At 49.3% G+C, this 17,807-nt stretch overlaps 2 protein-coding genes across 2 annotated transcripts; both read right to left on the reverse strand.

The window, feature by feature from the left end:
* Positions 1–140: 140 nt before the first annotated feature.
* Positions 141–1,079, reverse strand: LOC142829882 (olfactory receptor 52D1-like). Its single transcript, XM_075932025.2, has one exon. The coding sequence runs from the start codon at positions 1,077–1,079 to the stop codon at positions 141–143; it is 939 nt and encodes a 312-aa protein (XP_075788140.2).
* Positions 1,080–14,777: 13,698 nt separating this feature from the next.
* LOC149526046 (olfactory receptor 52D1-like) lies at positions 14,778–15,716 on the reverse strand. The gene has a single exon (XM_089776991.1). It carries the CDS (start codon positions 15,714–15,716, stop codon positions 14,778–14,780), a length of 939 nt encoding a protein of 312 aa, XP_089633117.1.
* Between the last annotated feature and the right edge of the window lie 2,091 nt (positions 15,717–17,807).

Consider the following 17,807-nt stretch of genomic DNA (forward strand, 5'->3'; position numbering starts at 1 on the left):
GGCTGATCACAGTAGAAAGGCTTCCTACTTTCCCAACCTCCAAAATAATAGCTGTCAAACTGGGACAGAGCAATCTGGAGTAATGAGGAGGTAACTGTTCCCCTCTGTCGACATAATTTGAATCCAAAGACCCAATGGGATCACATTCTGCAGATGTTTTTCCTCATTTTGTCACGGAGCTCTTGGGTTTTGACCCCATAAATGATGGGGTTGAGCATGGGAGGGACAAGGACATAGACGTTGACCAAGATGATGTGAACGTGGGGAGCGATGCCCTGACCGAATCGATGTGTCAGGTTGGAGAAGAGGTATTGAGTATAAGACATCAGCATAACACTGATGTGAGCTGTGCAGGTGTCGAGGGCTTTCAGGTGGGCTTTCTTGGAAGAGATACCAAGAATCACCCTGATGATGAGACAGTAGGACAGGGCGATGAGCATCAGGTCTATCCCAGTAAGGACAAGCCCCATCACCAAGCCATAGAGCCTGAGGAATGTGAGGTCCCCACATGAAATCTTTGCCACAGTGATACCCTCACAGTACGTGTGAGGGATGATACGGTTGTCACAGAACGGCAGCCGGCTCAGCACCAGGGGCACAGGCAGCACATAGACAATCCCTCTTATTAAACTGACCAGCCCTAGCTTAGCTATCCGTGCATTGCTGAGGATGGTGGCGTATCTCAGAGGGTTACATATGGAAACGTAGCGATCGAAGGCCATTGCCACCAGGATGGCTGAGTGCATCGCAGAAACCATGCCAAGGAAGGCAGTTTGTGTGAGGCAGCCACTCAGAGTGATACCTTTCAAATTGAACCAAAATATACACAGGGCCTTTGGCACAACGCAGGTAGAGATGCCGAGGTCTGTGAGCACCAGCATGCAGAGCAGCAGGTACATCGGCTGGTGCAGGGTCTGCTCTTTGCCTACAACAAACAGAACAGAGAAATTTCCGAAGAGGCCGATGATGTAGCAAGTAGCGAAAGGGATGGAAATCCAGGCATGAGCATCTTCCAGGCCAGGGATGCCTGTTAGCACGAATGTTGACATGTCAGAGGGGGTGAGGTTGAAACCTGCCATCAGGTACTCAATGTGTCAGTAGAGCTGAGAAATGCACAAGGTGCCTGTCAGGAAACAGAAGCACAGTGGAGGGAGGGTGTTATCTTTTTTTTTTTTTTACAAATAGACAGTAAATATTTTATCGGCATTATCAATATTACAAGAGGTGAGTAGTGAAGTGGCAACATTTACAGGTGGCACCAGATTATTTAGATCAAATTCTGGTACATAGGAGAGAGAAGCTAACCGAGGCAGGTTAATCGGCAACATGATGGCAGATGAAAGTTCATATTTACAGCTGCAGTGTAACAGCCCTTTAGATAGAAAAGCTTGAAACCCTCAAAGGCCCAGCAAGATTCTCATTGAATGGTGTGGACTCAGGACAGAGATCTGGGCATTATGACCCACTGCTCTAGGAAACCCTGCTCACAGGTTTTGCCATGACATATTCTAAGCAAAAACTTGAGCAGTGGGAGGGGGAATCATACAGAAAACGCAGTCCCAAGAGCACGTTTCACCTGGAGTCCAAGGTAGGGACCTGTTGAAGCAAAGGCTTCCCTCTGTTTTGGCAGCTAACAAACAGCTTTGTTGATCAATAAAGCACAAAGTGAGCCAAACGTGACCCCAGCAGAGCCGGGCCCAGTAAGGCTGTTCAACACAATCAATCCTAGTATTTCATAACCTTAACCAAACAAGTCTGACGTCAGGGCAAGAAACGAAAGTCAACTTCAAAGAGGAATTATTATCAGCAAAGAAAGAAACAAGTTTTAGGGAATAAGGGCTTCACCTTAAAATAGTTCATAAACACATTCCAACAGCGCATTCTTCTGGCCTCTCCCCACCTCGGTGAAGGCCAGTTCACTCCCTCCAGTATACGTGCAGACACAAGAAACTGAAATGGCTTTTGTTATACAGAATGGCTTCTAGCTAAATATGAAATGTTTTCCACAGGACCCAGCTGAGACGGATTTCTCATAGAACTGTAGAATCCTATGGCTGGAAGAGACCTCATGGGTCATCGAGTCCAGCCCTCTGCCCAAAGGAGGACTAATCCCAACTCAATCATCCCAGCCTGGGCTTTGTCAAGCCAGGACTTTAAAACTTCTAGGGATGGAGATTCCACCACCTCCCTAGGGAATCCATGCCAGTGCTTCCCCACCCTCCTAGTGAAATAATCCACCATAATTCTCATCCTGGACCACTCCACTCAAGAGATCTACTTCCTGGACACGTCAGTAGTATTAAGTGATGGCAACTTTTCCACCACCTTATTCCTGGAACCTATGAATCTTTCCACTTACCTACATGCCTCTGGCTTCCATCCACCACACATCAGCCAATCAATTGTTTACAGACAGTCCCTAAGAGAAACCATATTTGCTCCAGTCCCACTGGCAGACACAAACACCGACAGGAACTCTGTCAGGCATTCCCAAAACAGAAATACCCACCGGGGAAGTGAAAAAACACATTGACAGTGTGAAACGAGGCATCTGCTTCTTCAAGACAGGCCCAACAAACAAATTAATGGAACACCACAGTGCATCACCTACAGCCGCCAACTTAAACCCCTCCAGAGCACCTTAGACAATGTACAAGATATCCTGGAAATTTGTCCCTCGCTCCCACAGGCCTGGGAGGACAGGCAAGTCCTCACCTACAGACAACCCCACAAGCTGAAACAAATTATTTCCAGCAACCACACAGCACAACTCCATCAGATTCACCCAGCAACTCACCCCTGCAACAAACCTCCCTGCTTACTCTGTCCACACATTTACACAAGTGACACCATCACAGGACCTAACCACATAAACCACCACATCAGGGGCTCATACAGCAGCACATCCTGTAATGTGATCTATGCCAGCAAGTAACATCAATGCCCCTCTGCCACGGATATGGGCCAAACTGAACAGTCTCTGCAACAAAAGTAAATGGACATGAGTCAGACATCAGAAATGCAAACACACAGAACGCTGCAGGGGAACTTTTTAACCTGCCTAGGCACGCATTAATGGATTTAAAAGTGGCCATCCTCTTACAAAGCAATTTCAGGAACCAGCTAGGAAGAAAAAATGTGCTTCTGGCTTTCATAGGTAAATTTCACACATTTAGTCAGGGTTTGAATGGAGACATTGCTTGGATTGCCCCTTATAGTCATCGCCCAAATGACACCAAAGGCTAAATATCGCACCCTTGTACCCATTTTATTAGCCTCATTTAGCACAGACACTTAAATTGACTTTTTTTTCAATAACCCCCCTTTTACTCCCTGGGTTACTCAGGAGCAGGTCACGCTGAGTTGTTTTAATATAAAAGGAGATCCTGAGTACCCCAGTGGTGATGTTGTTAGTTGGGGTGGTGATGTTGTTAGTTGGGGATTCCACATCCACCCTCTTGCTGCAGTTCTTTGCTCTTAAAGCATATACAATGGTGGTGCCTCCACCTGGCTGGCCCTGGACATACTCAATGGTGTGCCTTGGGAGCCTCCCGGAATAAAATTACTCCAGCTATAATCTGGCTTTAACTCTAAAAATCAATTCTAAATAAGATACAGCTTATTGATTCCATTAGAATGAACACACTGTTACTTACCAATTTTAGGAAATCGGGTTGAACAGATTAAAAGTGAACAAAATCAATTAACAAAGTACACAGAAGGAAAGGAAACATCCTTCAAAATAGGCCCAACAACATGGGATAGCTCAGTGGTTTGAACATTGGTTTGCTGATCCCAGGGCTGTGAGTTTAGTCCTTGGGGGGCGGTGATTTCGGGATCTGGGGCAAACCTGTCAGGCATGGTACTTGGTCCTGCCGTGAGGGCAGGAGGCTGGACTCGTTGACCTCTACAGGTCCCGTCCATCTCTATGGGATAAGTATATCTCCATATATATGTTATTATTTATCTGCATTTACCGTGCCACCATTTAACACACCCCAGAATGTGCCCTGCTCTGGATTCGGCGTCCCAGACACTTGCTGGTGTGGGCGCACTTGAAGGCTGCAGTGGGACTGGAGACAGTGCTGGGAAGGGTCTGTGTGTGTCAGTCGAAGCTGAGCAGCCAGCTGCAAAATCCCTCTCTCACTGGAGCCGGTCCCAGAAAATGCCAGTGGCTCTGGTTCCCTGGGCTGGTCACTCCAGCTCTCACTGGACCCAGAGTCAGTCTATTCTATGTGCTCGGTCTTGGCAGCACTTTCCCAAGCAGCCCAATTACTCACAGTTACCTCCTGTGCAGGTTTATTGAGACTCCTCTCAGCCACAGGCACAGCCAAGATCTCTCCCCTCCAGGATAACCCCTGAAGTGGCCTGCTAGATCCAAGCCCTGACAGGTTTCCAGCCACAGCCTCTAGTTACGATCAATAGCTCCTGGCCTGGAAAAGACTCCCCACCAGCAGCCTGGCTCCTCTCTCCAAAATGGAGACCACTAACTCTCTCTATCTCCATGCCAGGAAGAGCCACCGTTCCCTCCTTTTTCCCAAAGGCTCCTGGGAGTTGTAGTCTCTCGGACTATATTGCCGCACAAAGGATCCTCCCAATAAAAGTTAGAAACTCCTTTAGTAAGGGGACTACAGTTCTCTTCCCCCTTTCCCCACTTTATATATGAACCTGTGTGCCTCTTACTCCATATTTGTCATATGAAGAAGTGGGTTGTGCCCACAAAAGCTCTTGATACTATCTATAATTTTGTTTATCTCTAAGGTGCTGCAGTACCATTCGTTGTTTAATCTTTTTCAGCTTTCAGTAGGTTTACAGTATAGGGTGGTGTTTGTGCAACCACCATTTATATGTATTATAGTAAACAGGAAGTGGATCTCTTGAGTGGATTGTCCCAGGCTGAGGTTGACAGTTTTAGCCATTTAAAAAACTCAGCCGGACAGAGATTTAACAAGTGAAAAGGAGGACATGTCAGGGAAAATCTGTATGTATGGTAACCCTATTTAAATGTAGGGTTGGGTGTTCTTCTCCCTCTAAAAGATCAGTGTTAGGAATATGACTGTGAAAATTGTCTGGCTGGCGCTATGCGGGAAGTAGAAAAGGCGCACAGTGGGCACCTCTGGTCTTGGAATCCCATCCTGGCTAGTCCATGGTCCCAGAATATCCTGGGGTTAACTTTTAGGTCCCAGGGGCCCATTGTGCCAGGCTCCGCCCTGTGGCAGCTGGATTTCTCTAGGCCCCACATGTCTCAGAAGTGCCCCCCCCTCACTGTGCAATGTGCGCACTTCCCAGCCTGTGAGCTGTTCCTGCATTAGCAGTGCCTGAAGCCGCACATGGTGTGTGGAGGGCACCTAGAGCAGTAGCACAAGGTCTGGAGTGTTTGCCTCTCCCTGTTTGAGATTTCTGACCAGTGGGAGACAGTCACTGATTACACCCCAGGCAAGGGAGTTTCTGTGATGGGAACAGCCATGTGGAGCATGCGGGGCCAGTGTGACCACGGAGCATGGAGAAGATATTGGTGGGCAGGATGCTGTTGGAATCAGGGCAGCCTGGGATGGGGAAAGGTTGCACAAAGGGGTTCAGAGTATTATGGTGGGGGATGGAGCCACACGAGGAGTAAGATGGAGTAATTTCGCTGGCAAGTGTCGTACCTCGGTGTTTTCGTACCTCGGTACCTTCGGTGGTCTGGACTATCAGTGTCAGCGTCGTCTGGTCAGGGTCGTTCTGGCGCGCTCCTGACAGGACCTCTACTCTGTTGATAAACTTTCGGCTGCGTGCGTAACAATCGGTACTCCCTTTATCTAGAGTGTTGGACTCCGTGCACTTGGGTCAACACAGGAGATCTCTGAGATGCCCTGGAAACGACAGATGCAGGCAAGGTTTGAAATCAGTCGAGCAGGTTTATTGTCAAATGTGAAGCTCTACCAGTTGGTAACAGAGATCAGTACAATGTTACACCACCGGGCACTATGGCCCACATTGACAAGGTACCAACACTGGGCAGGCCTATTGCCATATAACAGATATTAACAGCAGTTAGTCAAAGTTAAGCTACTGTGCATTCTGTAAGTTTAGGCAACGACACCTGCCGTTCAGGCGCCTAGTGCGCCCTTCCCCCTCCCTAAGGTCGGCCGGAGAGCACCCTCTGCAGTGTCCTTTTATAGACAGGTACAAACAACTTACATCATTTCTTTACGTACCAGGTTACCACCCCCTGTTGCCTAGTTACCACCCTTCACCTTACGGAAGGGGGCTTACTTACTAGCCTTCATGCTGTCAATTCCGACCGGGTCCTGAACCTAGGTCGGTCTGTGCATTCGTTTTTAGGGAGTTTTTGTACCAAGACATTTCTTATGAAGATGTTCCAATACTCCCCTTTGGCTCACAGTCTGTACCCAGTGCCTCCCTGTGTCCTTCCGTGCTCGACCTAACTTACACAATCACACAGTTATCAATAGGGCCTCTTTCTTGGCTCCTGTGTTACTGAACCAAAGTCTTGCTCACTAGATTGCAGGCCTGTTGCTGTTTCCATGTTACAGGTCTCTATTTAGGCCTGCTGACTCCATGTTACTGACCCTCAACTTACTACAGCAAGCTGCCAACAATAACAAACAAAACTGAATTTCAGCAGCTTTTCCCATCTGTCCACTTACACCCCACTCCCTGTGCCCACGACTCCCAGCACTGCCCACTGCTGTGTGCTCTCCCTGCCTGCCCTCGCAACCCCCACAGCCACTTGCTCCCACATGTACACAACCTGCCTGCTCCCGCAACCTCATCTCTCCCTCCATGTCCCCAGCGTCACTGTCTTTTAACCCATTGGAAACTCCGACCCTGCTGAGGTGGCTTCTCAGTGCTGACATTTGCTCACATTGCCAGGAGGCTGCAGGGGGGTTGCTCATGGGAACAGGAATGCTCTGCAGTGCAAATGGTGTGAGAGCCAATGGGCTATAGTGTGGTCCACGGTACATTTCAGTCTAAGATGCCCCTTGTTCTCATTGCACTTTTGGTCTGTGCATGAGGCCGGCTCCCCATTCCCTAGTCACCTGGGTACAGGACTCCGTGGCACTGTGATCTGGATACTGCACGACTGCCAATGACTCCATGCCCACATACACCGTGTGTTCCGGTGCGATTGCCAGAAACTCCTGCTTTCCTCTAAGCTGGAACAAGAAACATGAATTTTTTTTGCTGGTTTTTTTCCTCTCCAGAGCCAGAGGTGCAGGGCATAGAACTAGCCACCCCCTTGCCCTCTCTGAAACAAATATCTATCCTGACTTCTGTCCACCTCGAAACCCGTGAGTTGGAGATTTCAGGAACTCTCCTCTCCACTCTTTTTTGATCCAAAGGAGCTCACCCGCCCTTCAAGGACACGGGACGACTCCAGCTGAAGTCACTGGAGGCTCGTGGTCGGTGCAAATCAGACCAGGTATTTAAGTTCCTACAAGTGCTTGTAGGTGAATTTGAAAGGGTCCCAAAGTTTACGCTGAGGGTACATCTAGACTACAGGCTATTGTCGACAGAAGCTTTGTCGACGGATACTGTTGACAAAGCTTCTGTCAACAAAGAACGTCTAGATTACATCCAGTTCTGTCGACAAAGCAAGCCACTTTGTCGACATGAGAGTGTGGATGCAAAGGACAGTGTAGAAGCAATAACACCTTCTGTTGACAGAACTCTGTCAATAAAAGGCATTATTCCTCGTAGAATGAGGTTTACCGCCATCGACAAAACTGCTGAGTTCTGTTGACGTTATGTTAACAGAACCCGGTGGGAGTGTAGACGCAGGTATAGTTTTGGAAATTTGGAAATGCCTAGTGTCTGGGGCCTTCTCAGCCTGGGTGTGCACATGGGTGATTTTGAAACATGTCTGGCAAATTTGCTTTCAGGGAAGCCAGTGTCAATTGGGAGCAATGCACTGAGGGCAGACTGTGAGTGCAGATTGTGGCCAGAGTGTGACCCATGTTTGTGGTGAACCCCCAGATAACACAGACCCCCAGTGCCGAGGCTTGGGCTGCATGGGCTAACTGTGTAGTGAAGTTGAGGAATTCGTAAAAAGCTACTGAGGCTGAAGGACACAGTAAAATATTGGGGACCGATTTTAAGGACAGATAATTATAGAAACTGTTTACAATACAACTTAACCTGGAAAATCCCTGGTGTGTCTGGAAAAAAAAAATTAAACAGCTCAAGTCACTGTGCTGGTGAATTCCTGCCCTGAAGGTTCTAGATTTGAATGCTGGACCCCTTCTGAAATCTCAGCACTAACATTAATGCAGAAAGCAGCAACTCACCACAATCCTGCTCAGCAGAGAGAGGAAATCTCCTTCCTGTGGCAGTGAGGCAGAGATAAGAGACTCAGTGTGTGAATCTCACAGGTCTGACACTTGGTGAGTTGAGCAGTCACATTTATGACTCCCCTGTTCAGTCCCTGTGAGCTCCCAGGTGGGCCGGGATTCCCAGACAATTCCCTCAGCTCTGCGCACGGTGGCATGAGCAGAAATTAGACCCTGGAGAGACACAGCTTGAGAGCCTCCCCCAGGAGGGAAGTAATTTGATGCTAACGGTCGCTCAGTTTGTCTGGCCAAGCTGGACCTTCCCCATGCTCAGCCTGGCTGTCTGTGCACACAGCCTTGCAATATGTACTACGGGTGGGGAGGCTGCCACATGATACAAGCCCACAAATCAGTTCAGTGGATGGTAGCAGTGCACTGCTGCATGCGGCCTGTGCAGTCGTATCCAGTCCATTGGCTTCCAAAAAGTCACTGCCGCCCTGTGGAGACTCAGTGACATGGTCCTGGAGTGATGGAAGCAAAGGAGGATGGAAAAGGCTTTCTGCTCCCAGGATTCTGGCAGTAAAAGACTTGCCAGTGTCCCTTTGTCATGTCCCTGTGTTGTGCCATGTGCACAGTGACCCACCCTACTCTCCCCAGCTGCTCATTGTGCTCAGCTGCCATGTTACATCCTGCAGGGCTGACATCCCCTTCCATGGGTTTGACCCCGCAGCTCCCTGATGTTGCTCAGATCTGGCTCCCCATAGACACAGCGGGTCAGGTCCTGCACCAGCTCTGCCTCAACCCTGCTGCTCTGTTTCCGGCCCAGCTTTGCCCTCTGGGCTATCTCTCTGGTCCCTGCGGTTCTGGCTGCTGCTCCTCTGCCTCCCTCCCCGCTTGTAAAGTTGTGAGATTTCTACTGCACCAACAGCCCACAGCCCCTTACGCACTAGCCCAAAGGTAGATCAGTCTAGGGCCGTGGTCACCAACCTGTCGATCGCGATGAACTGGTTGATTTTGGGGGCATGAGCAGTCGATCACGAGGCATTCCAGGCCTCCCCCGCAACTATTCCCTCTCCAAGAAGTAAACCGCACTGTCACTCCCTCCTGTGAAAATGGAGGTAGCACCAGCCTCCTACAGTATGGAGAGAGAAGTCCTACAGCTGCGCGCCAGAGCTAGCATCTCAGGAAATGTGGGCTGGTCTCCGCTTCCACAAACAGCCATCCCACTTCCTGAACTGCCGGGTCTTGTGCACAACCACAGACTTCCTTCCCTCTGTTGCCTGCCTTACTATGCTGGTGGTGTGAGGGAAGGAGAGAGGGGAAGTCCCAGGCTGCGGTATCCCCTCCCCTGCACAGGAAGGCAACATAGGGAAGGAAGTCCCTGGCTGCACATCAGATCCATCTTCTCAGGAAGCACGCTGGAAGTTTGGGGAGGGAGGAGGAGAGGTTCACGATGCAGGTTCCCCAGGTACCGGCTGAGCTGTTCCTGTCCCTGCCCCCAGCAAGTGCCTCACAACAGCACCCTGCCCCCTCTCCCTACCTAAACCACCACAAGTACCCTGTGTCTACCCCCACCAGCACCCTTCCCCTTGGCCAGACCCCCACCAAGCACCCTGCCTCTGCCCCTGCCCAGACCCCATCCAGAAACCCACCTCTGCCCCCTGGCCAGACACCCACCAGCCTCCAGCCCCTAACCCCCGGCCAGACACACATCAGCAACCTGTTCCTGCTCCCTCCCTCCTGTCCAGACACCTACCACCAGCTTGCTCCTGTACCCTACTTTCAACCCCGATTCTGCCCCTCATCCCTGTCCCACTCACTGCACACTAAATCCCTCCTTTTTTGCTCCACTCCAGAGTGTAGAGGGGCCCAAAAATCCACTGAAACCCAAGAAGAGTTAATCTGGCCTGAGGCCTTGAACCTCAGTTCTACCTCCCCTCCCCTCACATGGAGCTGGAGCTCACGGGGAGATTGGAGGGGTTGGCTTTTTGCATCTCACTTATGTGGTCTCGACTGATTTTTCTTTTGGTCAGTGGCCCCTGACCCAAAACACTTTCCCCTCCCATGCCATAAATAAAGACAAGGCTGAAACATTTTGAATTGGACATATTTTATTTAAAAATGAAGCCTGGCCAACTATCCCCCAATTGGAGCCAACTCCCTATCCCTCTGCAACATCATAACACTCCTATATGCACACAGTCCCCAACCCTGAGCCCATCTTACACTTGAACCCCCTGTTCTGAGTCCCCCACATCCACAAGTCTTCTGCCACAACACTCCTGCACCATCCACATACTGCAAACCTGCGCCCTGAGCCCATCATACTCCCAACCTCCCTGTCCTGAGCCCCTCACACGCTCCATCCCAAACTCCTGCACCCCACATCCACAAGCACTTTGCTCAGCACCCCAACCTTTCACCTCACCCCAACACTCTCCAGCCTGGACCCACCACCATGAACCAGCATCCCCTTCTCCACCTCCTCCTGCACCCAAATTCCCTCCGGGTATGTCTACACTACCCTCCTAGTTCGAACTAGGAGGGTAAGATAGGCATACCGCACTTGCAAATGAAGCCCGGGATTTGAATTTCCCGGGCTTCATTTGCATAAGCCGCGCGCCGCCATTTTTAAATCCAGGCTCATTCGAACCCCGTGCCACGAGGAGTAACGGTAGTTCGGACTAGGAAGCCTAGTCCGAACTACCTAGTCCGTGCTGCGTGTAGCCGCGCGGCACGGGGTTCGAACGAGCCGGGATTTAAAAATGGCGGCGCCCGGCTTATGCAAATGAAGCCTGGGAAATTCAAATCCCGGGCTTCATTTGCAAGTGCGGTATGCCTACATTACCCCGCTAGTTCGAACTAGGAGGGTAGTGTAGACATACCCTCTCAGAGCTTGCACCTCTCACCCCTCCCACACCGAAATTGCTCATTCCCACCCCAGAGCCCACACCTCCTACCTCAGTGCAGTGAGAGGGTATATCTACACTACAAAGTTAATCCGAACTAACAGACGTTAGTTTGAATTAACTTTGATAGGCGCTACACATACAAACCACTACTTTGAACTTAATTCGAGCTAGCAGAGCGCTTAATTCGAACTAGGTAAACCTCAGTCCACAAGGACTAACGCCTAGTTCAAATTAACTAGTTCAAATTAAGGGCTAGCCCTCCCCAGCTTTCCCTGGTGACCACTCTGGGCTCCACCAGGGAAACTCTTCTGCGCCCCTCCCGTCCCCGGACCCCTTAAAGGGGCACAGGCTGGCTATGGTGCCCGTGCCAGGTGCAAGCCTGCCAGCACCCAGCCAGTAGACCCTGCTCCTGGCACGGCACGAGCCAGCCACCCGCTGCCACCCAGCCCTCCGCCTCTTCCCAGGACCAGGCTGGCGGCTCCCGGGAGCCCTCCCAGGTCCACAAAAGGCGGGCGCCCACCTGGTCTAGTGCGGACATCGTGGACATCATCCACGACCTCCACACTAGGCACAGGAAAGTGGCCATCTAGGGCAGGAGAGCTGCCAGCCTGGCCACTCAGGAGCAGGTTTGCATGAAAATCAGGGTGGTCCACTGAGACCCCCGACCCTGAGCCCTGAGCTTACAATGGCCGTACTGGGTCAGACCAAATGTCCATCTAGCCCAGAAGCCTGTCTGCCAACAGCGGCCAACACTAGGTACCCTGGAGGGGATGAACCAAAGACAATGACCAAGCCATTTGTCTCGAGCCATCCATCTCCAGCCTTCCACAAACAGAGGCCAGGGAAACCGTTCCTACCCCCTGGCTAATAGCACTTCATGGACCTAACCTCCATGAATTGATCTAACTTCTCTTTAAACTCTGTTCGGGTGTGTCTACACTACCCTGCTAGTGTGACCTGCTCCTGAGTAACCCCGGGGAGGAAAAAGGGGGTTACACTAAAAAAACAACAAATAGTCTAGTAGCACTTGGGGGGGGGGGAGGGATCGGGATTGGGAACTAGCGGGGTAATGTAGGCATACCGCACTTGCAAATGAAGCCCGGGATTTGAATTTCCCGGGCTTCATTTGCATAAGCGGGGAGCCGCCATTTTTAAAACCCCGCTGGTTCGAACCCCGTGCAGTGCGGCTACACGGGGCTCGAACTAGGTAGTTCGGACAAGGCTTCCTATTCCAAACTACCGGTACACCTCGTTCATTTGCAAGTGCAGTATGCCTACATTACCCTCCTAGTTCGAACTCCTCTTTTCTAAGCTGAAAAGTCCCAGTCTCTTTAGTCTCTCTTCATATGGGACCTGTTCCAAACCCCTCATCATTTTAGTTGCCCTCCTCTCTCCCACCCTCTCTCTTCCCCTCTCCCACCTCCTTTTCCCAGTCTCCCCGAGTTCTGTTCAATAAAGAGAGTTTCTGTTTTTGAACACACGTGTCCTTTATTTTGTACATCAGGAAGGGGGGATAGGGTGGGGTAAGTGGAAGGAGGTGAGGGAGGAATGGGGTACGAGCCCCCAGTGGGGAGGCCTGGGGTGGCTCTGCAGGCTCCTCGGGGTGGAAGCTCTCCTGCAGCCCCCTGATTGACCCCCCCCAGATGGCAGCCTGCGGCAAGTGCAGCTGGGCTGATGGTCGAGTGGTGTGATGTGCCCAGTGTGGGCACTCAGGGCACTCCAAGCCAGGACTGCTTTGCAAGCAGGGCACCCCTGAGAACTGTCTGTCTGGGGTGGGGGTTGGGACCCTTTAAGCACAGCCCTCGGTTAGCCTGAGGCAGCAGCTCCACGCTCTAAGTCCTAATCTGATGCCCTGCCAGCACTGCTTCCGGCCAGCCTTAACCTCGGTTCAGGGTCCACTCAGTGTGGACATGCTAGTTCGAATTAGCAAAATGCTAATTTGAACTAGTTTTTAAGTCTGGATGCGCTAATTCGAATTAGCTTAGTTCGAATTAACTAAGTTAGTTCAAATTATCGCTGTAGTGTGGACATACCCAGAGTGAGTAAAGGCTGGGGACAACAAGAGATGGAGAGGAGAGGAACAGAGAGGTTGGGGTCTCAAGGAAGGGGTGGGGTCTCGGGGAAGGGATGGGGTAGATTTTGGCTTGCCCTGACATTTAAAAGTGATCTTGGGTGTAAAAAGATTGGGGACCACTGGCCTAGTGAGTGAAACACACTTTTTAAAAATAACACATTGGTGTATAGATCAGGTACCCAATGAGAGCTTGTGTTATACACCTCTTGAAGGGTTTTTTTTTAAATGTGACAATTCCCAGCAGGAGTCTGTGCATAGTATCAAGAAAGTGAAAAAAATCCCGTGGGTGGTACTTGTTACATGAATGATGCTTGGGAGATGTTGTAAACAAAATGGTGATTAACACCATTAAAAAATTTTTAAATTGGAACACTGGCTACGTCTACACTGGCATGATTTTCCGGAAATGCTTAAAACGAAACAGTTTTCCGTTATAAGTATTTCCAGAAAAAGAGCGTCTACATTGGCAGGATGCTTTTCCAGAAAAGCCCTTTTTCCGGAAAAGCGTCCGTGGCCAATGTAGACGCGCTTTTCCGGAAAAAAGCCCCGATCGCCATTTTCGTGATCGGGGCTTTTTTGCGGAAAAGACTACTGTGCTGTCTACGCTGGCCCTTTTCCAGAACAATTTTCCGGAAAAAGGACTTTTGCCCGAGCGGGAGCAGCATAGTTTTTCCAGAAAAGCAGCTAATTTCTTACAGTAAATTGTCAGTGCTTTTCCGGAAATTCAAGGGCCAGTGTAGACAGCTCACAGCTTATTCCGGAAAAGCGGCTGATTTTCCGAAATAAGTGGCCCAGTGTAGACACAGCCAAAATGTAGGTAGAACAACAATAATAGAATTGTGCTATTTTGTTTAAAAATGCATTGACAGACATTACTCCGTGTATCAGTTTGGTTTGGAATTAGTTTGTGGCTGTGTGTCTCCAAAAAGGAACATTTCTATTTGCTGTGTTTGTCAGAAGCAGGGTTCTTCTGCTACTGTACAAACAGATGAGCAGAACCAGTTTCTTTCTTTGGTGTAAACAGATCGGAACAGAATTTGAGTTGTCTCATACATATCCTGAGAAGAAGATTTTCCCAGAGTTCCTCTTGCATCTTGGTCTACACTTTAATTTTCTCAGGTTCACCTGAGAAAACTCTCTGAGCTTCAACGTTGCATCAATGTCGTGACACCCGTGACAGGAAATGACCAAGTTTATGAAAGATTTGTCTTCTACAGCATCTGCATGTGAAAGAATTACAACCTAAAACCGAGCTCCAGGTTTGCTCTCAGGCTGAGGGCAGGGAACTACAGGAAAAATATTTCTTTCCTTCTCCAATTGTCTGTGGTTCCACAAAACAATGGCAGAAGTGAGATATCAGACCATTTATGTCACAATGGGCTGATCACAGTAGAAAGGCTTCCTACTTTCCCAACCTCCAAAATAATAGCTGTCAAACTGGGACAGAGCAATCTGGAGTAATGAGGAGGTAACTGTTCCCCTCTTTCGACATAATTTGAATCCAAAGACCCAATGGGATCACATTCTGCAGATGTTTTTCCTCATTTTGTCACGGAGCTCTTGGGTTTTGACCCCATAAATGATGGGGTTGAGCATGGGAGGGACAAGGACATAGACGTTGACCAAGATGATGTGAACGTGGGGAGCGATGCCCTGACCGAATCGATGTGTCAGGTTGGAGAAGAGGTATTGAGTATAAGACATCAGCATAACACTGATGTGAGCTGTGCAGGTGTCGAGGGCTTTCAGGTGGGCTTTCTTGGAAGAGATACCAAGAATCACCCTGATGATGAGACAGTAGGACAGGGCGATGAGCATCAGGTCTATCCCAGTAAGGACAAGCCCCATCACCAAGCCATAGAGCCTGAGGAATGTGAGGTCCCCACATGAAATCTTTGCCACAGTGATACCCTCACAGTACGTGTGAGGGATGATACGGTTGTCACAGAACGGCAGCCGGCTCAGCACCAGGGGCACAGGCAGCACATAGACAATCCCTCTTATTAAACTGACCAGCCCTAGCTTAGCTATCCGTGCATTGCTGAGGATGGTGGCGTATCTCAGAGGGTTACATATGGAAACGTAGCGATCGAAGGCCATTGCCACCAGGATGGCTGAGTGCATCGCAGAAACCATGCCAAGGAAGGCAGTTTGTGTGAGGCAGCCACTCAGAGTGATACCTTTCAAATTGAACCAAAATATACACAGGGCCTTTGGCACAACGCAGGTAGAGATGCCAAGGTCTGTGAGCACCAGCATGCAGAGCAGCAGGTACATCGGCTGGTGCAGGGTCTGCTCTTTGCCTACAACAAACAGAACAGAGAAATTTCCGAAGAGGCCGATGATGTAGCAAGTAGCGAAAGGGATGGAAATCCAGGCATGAGCATCTTCCAGGCCAGGGATGCCTGTTAGCACGAATGTTGACATGTCAGAGGGGGTGAGGTTGAAACCTGCCATCAGGTACTCAATGTGTCAGTAGAGCTGAGAAATGCACAAGGTGCCTGTCAGGAAACAGAAGCACAGTGGAGGGGGGGTGTTATCTTTTTTTTTTTTTTTTTACAAATAGACAGTAAATATTTTATCAGCATTATCAATATTACAAGAGGTGAGTAGTGAAGTAGCAACATTTACAGGTGGCACCAGATTATTTAGATCAAATTCTGGTACATAGGAGAGAGAAGCTAACCGAGGCAGGTAAATACCCTTTACCAAACAAGTCTGACATCAGGGCAAGAAACGAAAGTCAACTTCAAAGAGGAATTATTATCAGCAAAGAAAGAAACAAATTTTAGGGAGTAAGGGCTTCACCTTAAAATAGTTCATAAACACATTCCAACAGCGCATTCTTCTGGCCTCTCCCCACCTCGGTGAAGGCCAGTTCACTCCCTCCAGTATACGTGCAGACACAAGAAACTGAAATGGCTTTTGTTATACAGAATGGCTTCTATATAAATATGAAATGTTTTCCACAGGACCCAGCTGAGACGGATTTCTCATAGAACTGTAGAATCCTATGGCTGGAAGAGACCTCATGGGTCATCGAGTCCAGCCCTCTGCCCAAAGGAGGACTAATCCCAACTCAATCATCCCAGCCTGGGCTTTGTCAAGCCAGGACTTTAAAACTTCTAGGGATGGAGATTCCACCACCTCCCTAGGGAATCCATGCCAGTGCTTCCCCACCCTCCTAGTGAAATAATCCACCATAATTCTCATCCTGGACCACTCCACTCAAGAGATCTACTTCCTGGACACGTCAGTAGTATTAAGTGATGGCAACTTTTCCACCACCTTATTCCTGGAACCTATGAATCTTTCCACTTACCTACATGCCTCTGGCTTCCATCTACCACACATCAGCCAATCAATTGTTTACAGACAGGCCCTAAGATAAACCATATTTGCTCCAGTCCCACTGGCAGACACAAACACCGACAGGAACTCTGTCAGGCATTCCCAAAACAGAAATACCCACCGGGGAAGTGAAAAAACACATCGACAGTGTGAAACGAGGCATCTGCTTCTTCAAGACAGGCACAACAAACAAATTAATGGAACACCACAGTGCATCACCTACAGCCGCCAACTTAAACCCCTCCAGAGCACCTTGGACAATGTACAAGATATCCTGGAAATTTGTCCCTCGCTCCCACAGGCCTGGGAGGACAGGCAAGTCCTCACCTACAGACAACCCCACAAGCTGAAACAAATTATTTCCAGCAACCACACAGCACACCTCCATCAGACTCACCCAGCAACTCACCCCTACAACAAACATCATTGCTGACTCTGTCCACACATTTACACAAGTGACACCATCACAGGACCTAACCACATAAACCACCACATCAGGGGCTCATACAGCAGCACATCCTGTAATGTGATCTATGCCAGCAAGTAACATCAATGCCCCTCTGCCACGGATATGGGCCAAACTGAACAGTCTCTGCAACAAAAGTAAATGGACATGAGTCAGACATCAGAAATGCTAACACACAGAACGCTGCAGGGGAACTTTTTAACCTGCCTAGGCACGCATTAATGGATTTAAAAGTGGCCATCCTCTTACAAAGCAATTTCAGGAACCAGCTAGGAAGAAAAAATGTGCTTCTGGCTTTCATAGGTAAATTTCACACATTTAGTCAGGGTTTGAATGGAGACATTGCTTGGACTGCCCCTTATAGTCATCGCCCAAATGACACCAAAGGCTAAATATCGCACCCTTGTAGCCCATTTTATTAGCCTCATTTAGCACAGACACTTAAATTGACTTTTTTTTCCAATAACCCCCCTTTTACTCCCTGGGTTACTCAGGAGCAGGTCACGCTGAGTTGTTTTAATATAAAAGGAGATCCTGAGTACCCCAGTGGTGATGTTGTTAGTTGGGGTGGTGATGTTGTTAGTTGGGGATTCCACATCCACCCTCTTGCTGCAGTCCTTCGCTCTTAAAGCATATACAATGGTGGTGCCTCCTCCTGGCTGGCCCTGGACATACTCAATGGTGTGCCTTGGGAGCCTCCCAGAATAAAATTACTCCAGCTATAATCTGGC

This window comes from Pelodiscus sinensis, chromosome 1 (assembly GCF_052426305.1).
Source record: "Pelodiscus sinensis isolate ZL-2025 chromosome 1, ASM5242630v1, whole genome shotgun sequence".
Classification (NCBI taxonomy): Eukaryota; Metazoa; Chordata; order Testudines; family Trionychidae; genus Pelodiscus; species Pelodiscus sinensis.

Excerpts from the sequence above, each read along its gene's own strand:
- LOC149526046 (XM_089776991.1), bottom strand. The coding sequence starts at position 15,716 with ATGGCAGGTTTCAACCTCACCCCCTCTGACATGTCAACATTCGTGCTA.
- LOC142829882 (XM_075932025.2), bottom strand. The coding sequence starts at position 1,079 with ATGGCAGGTTTCAACCTCACCCCCTCTGACATGTCAACATTCGTGCTA.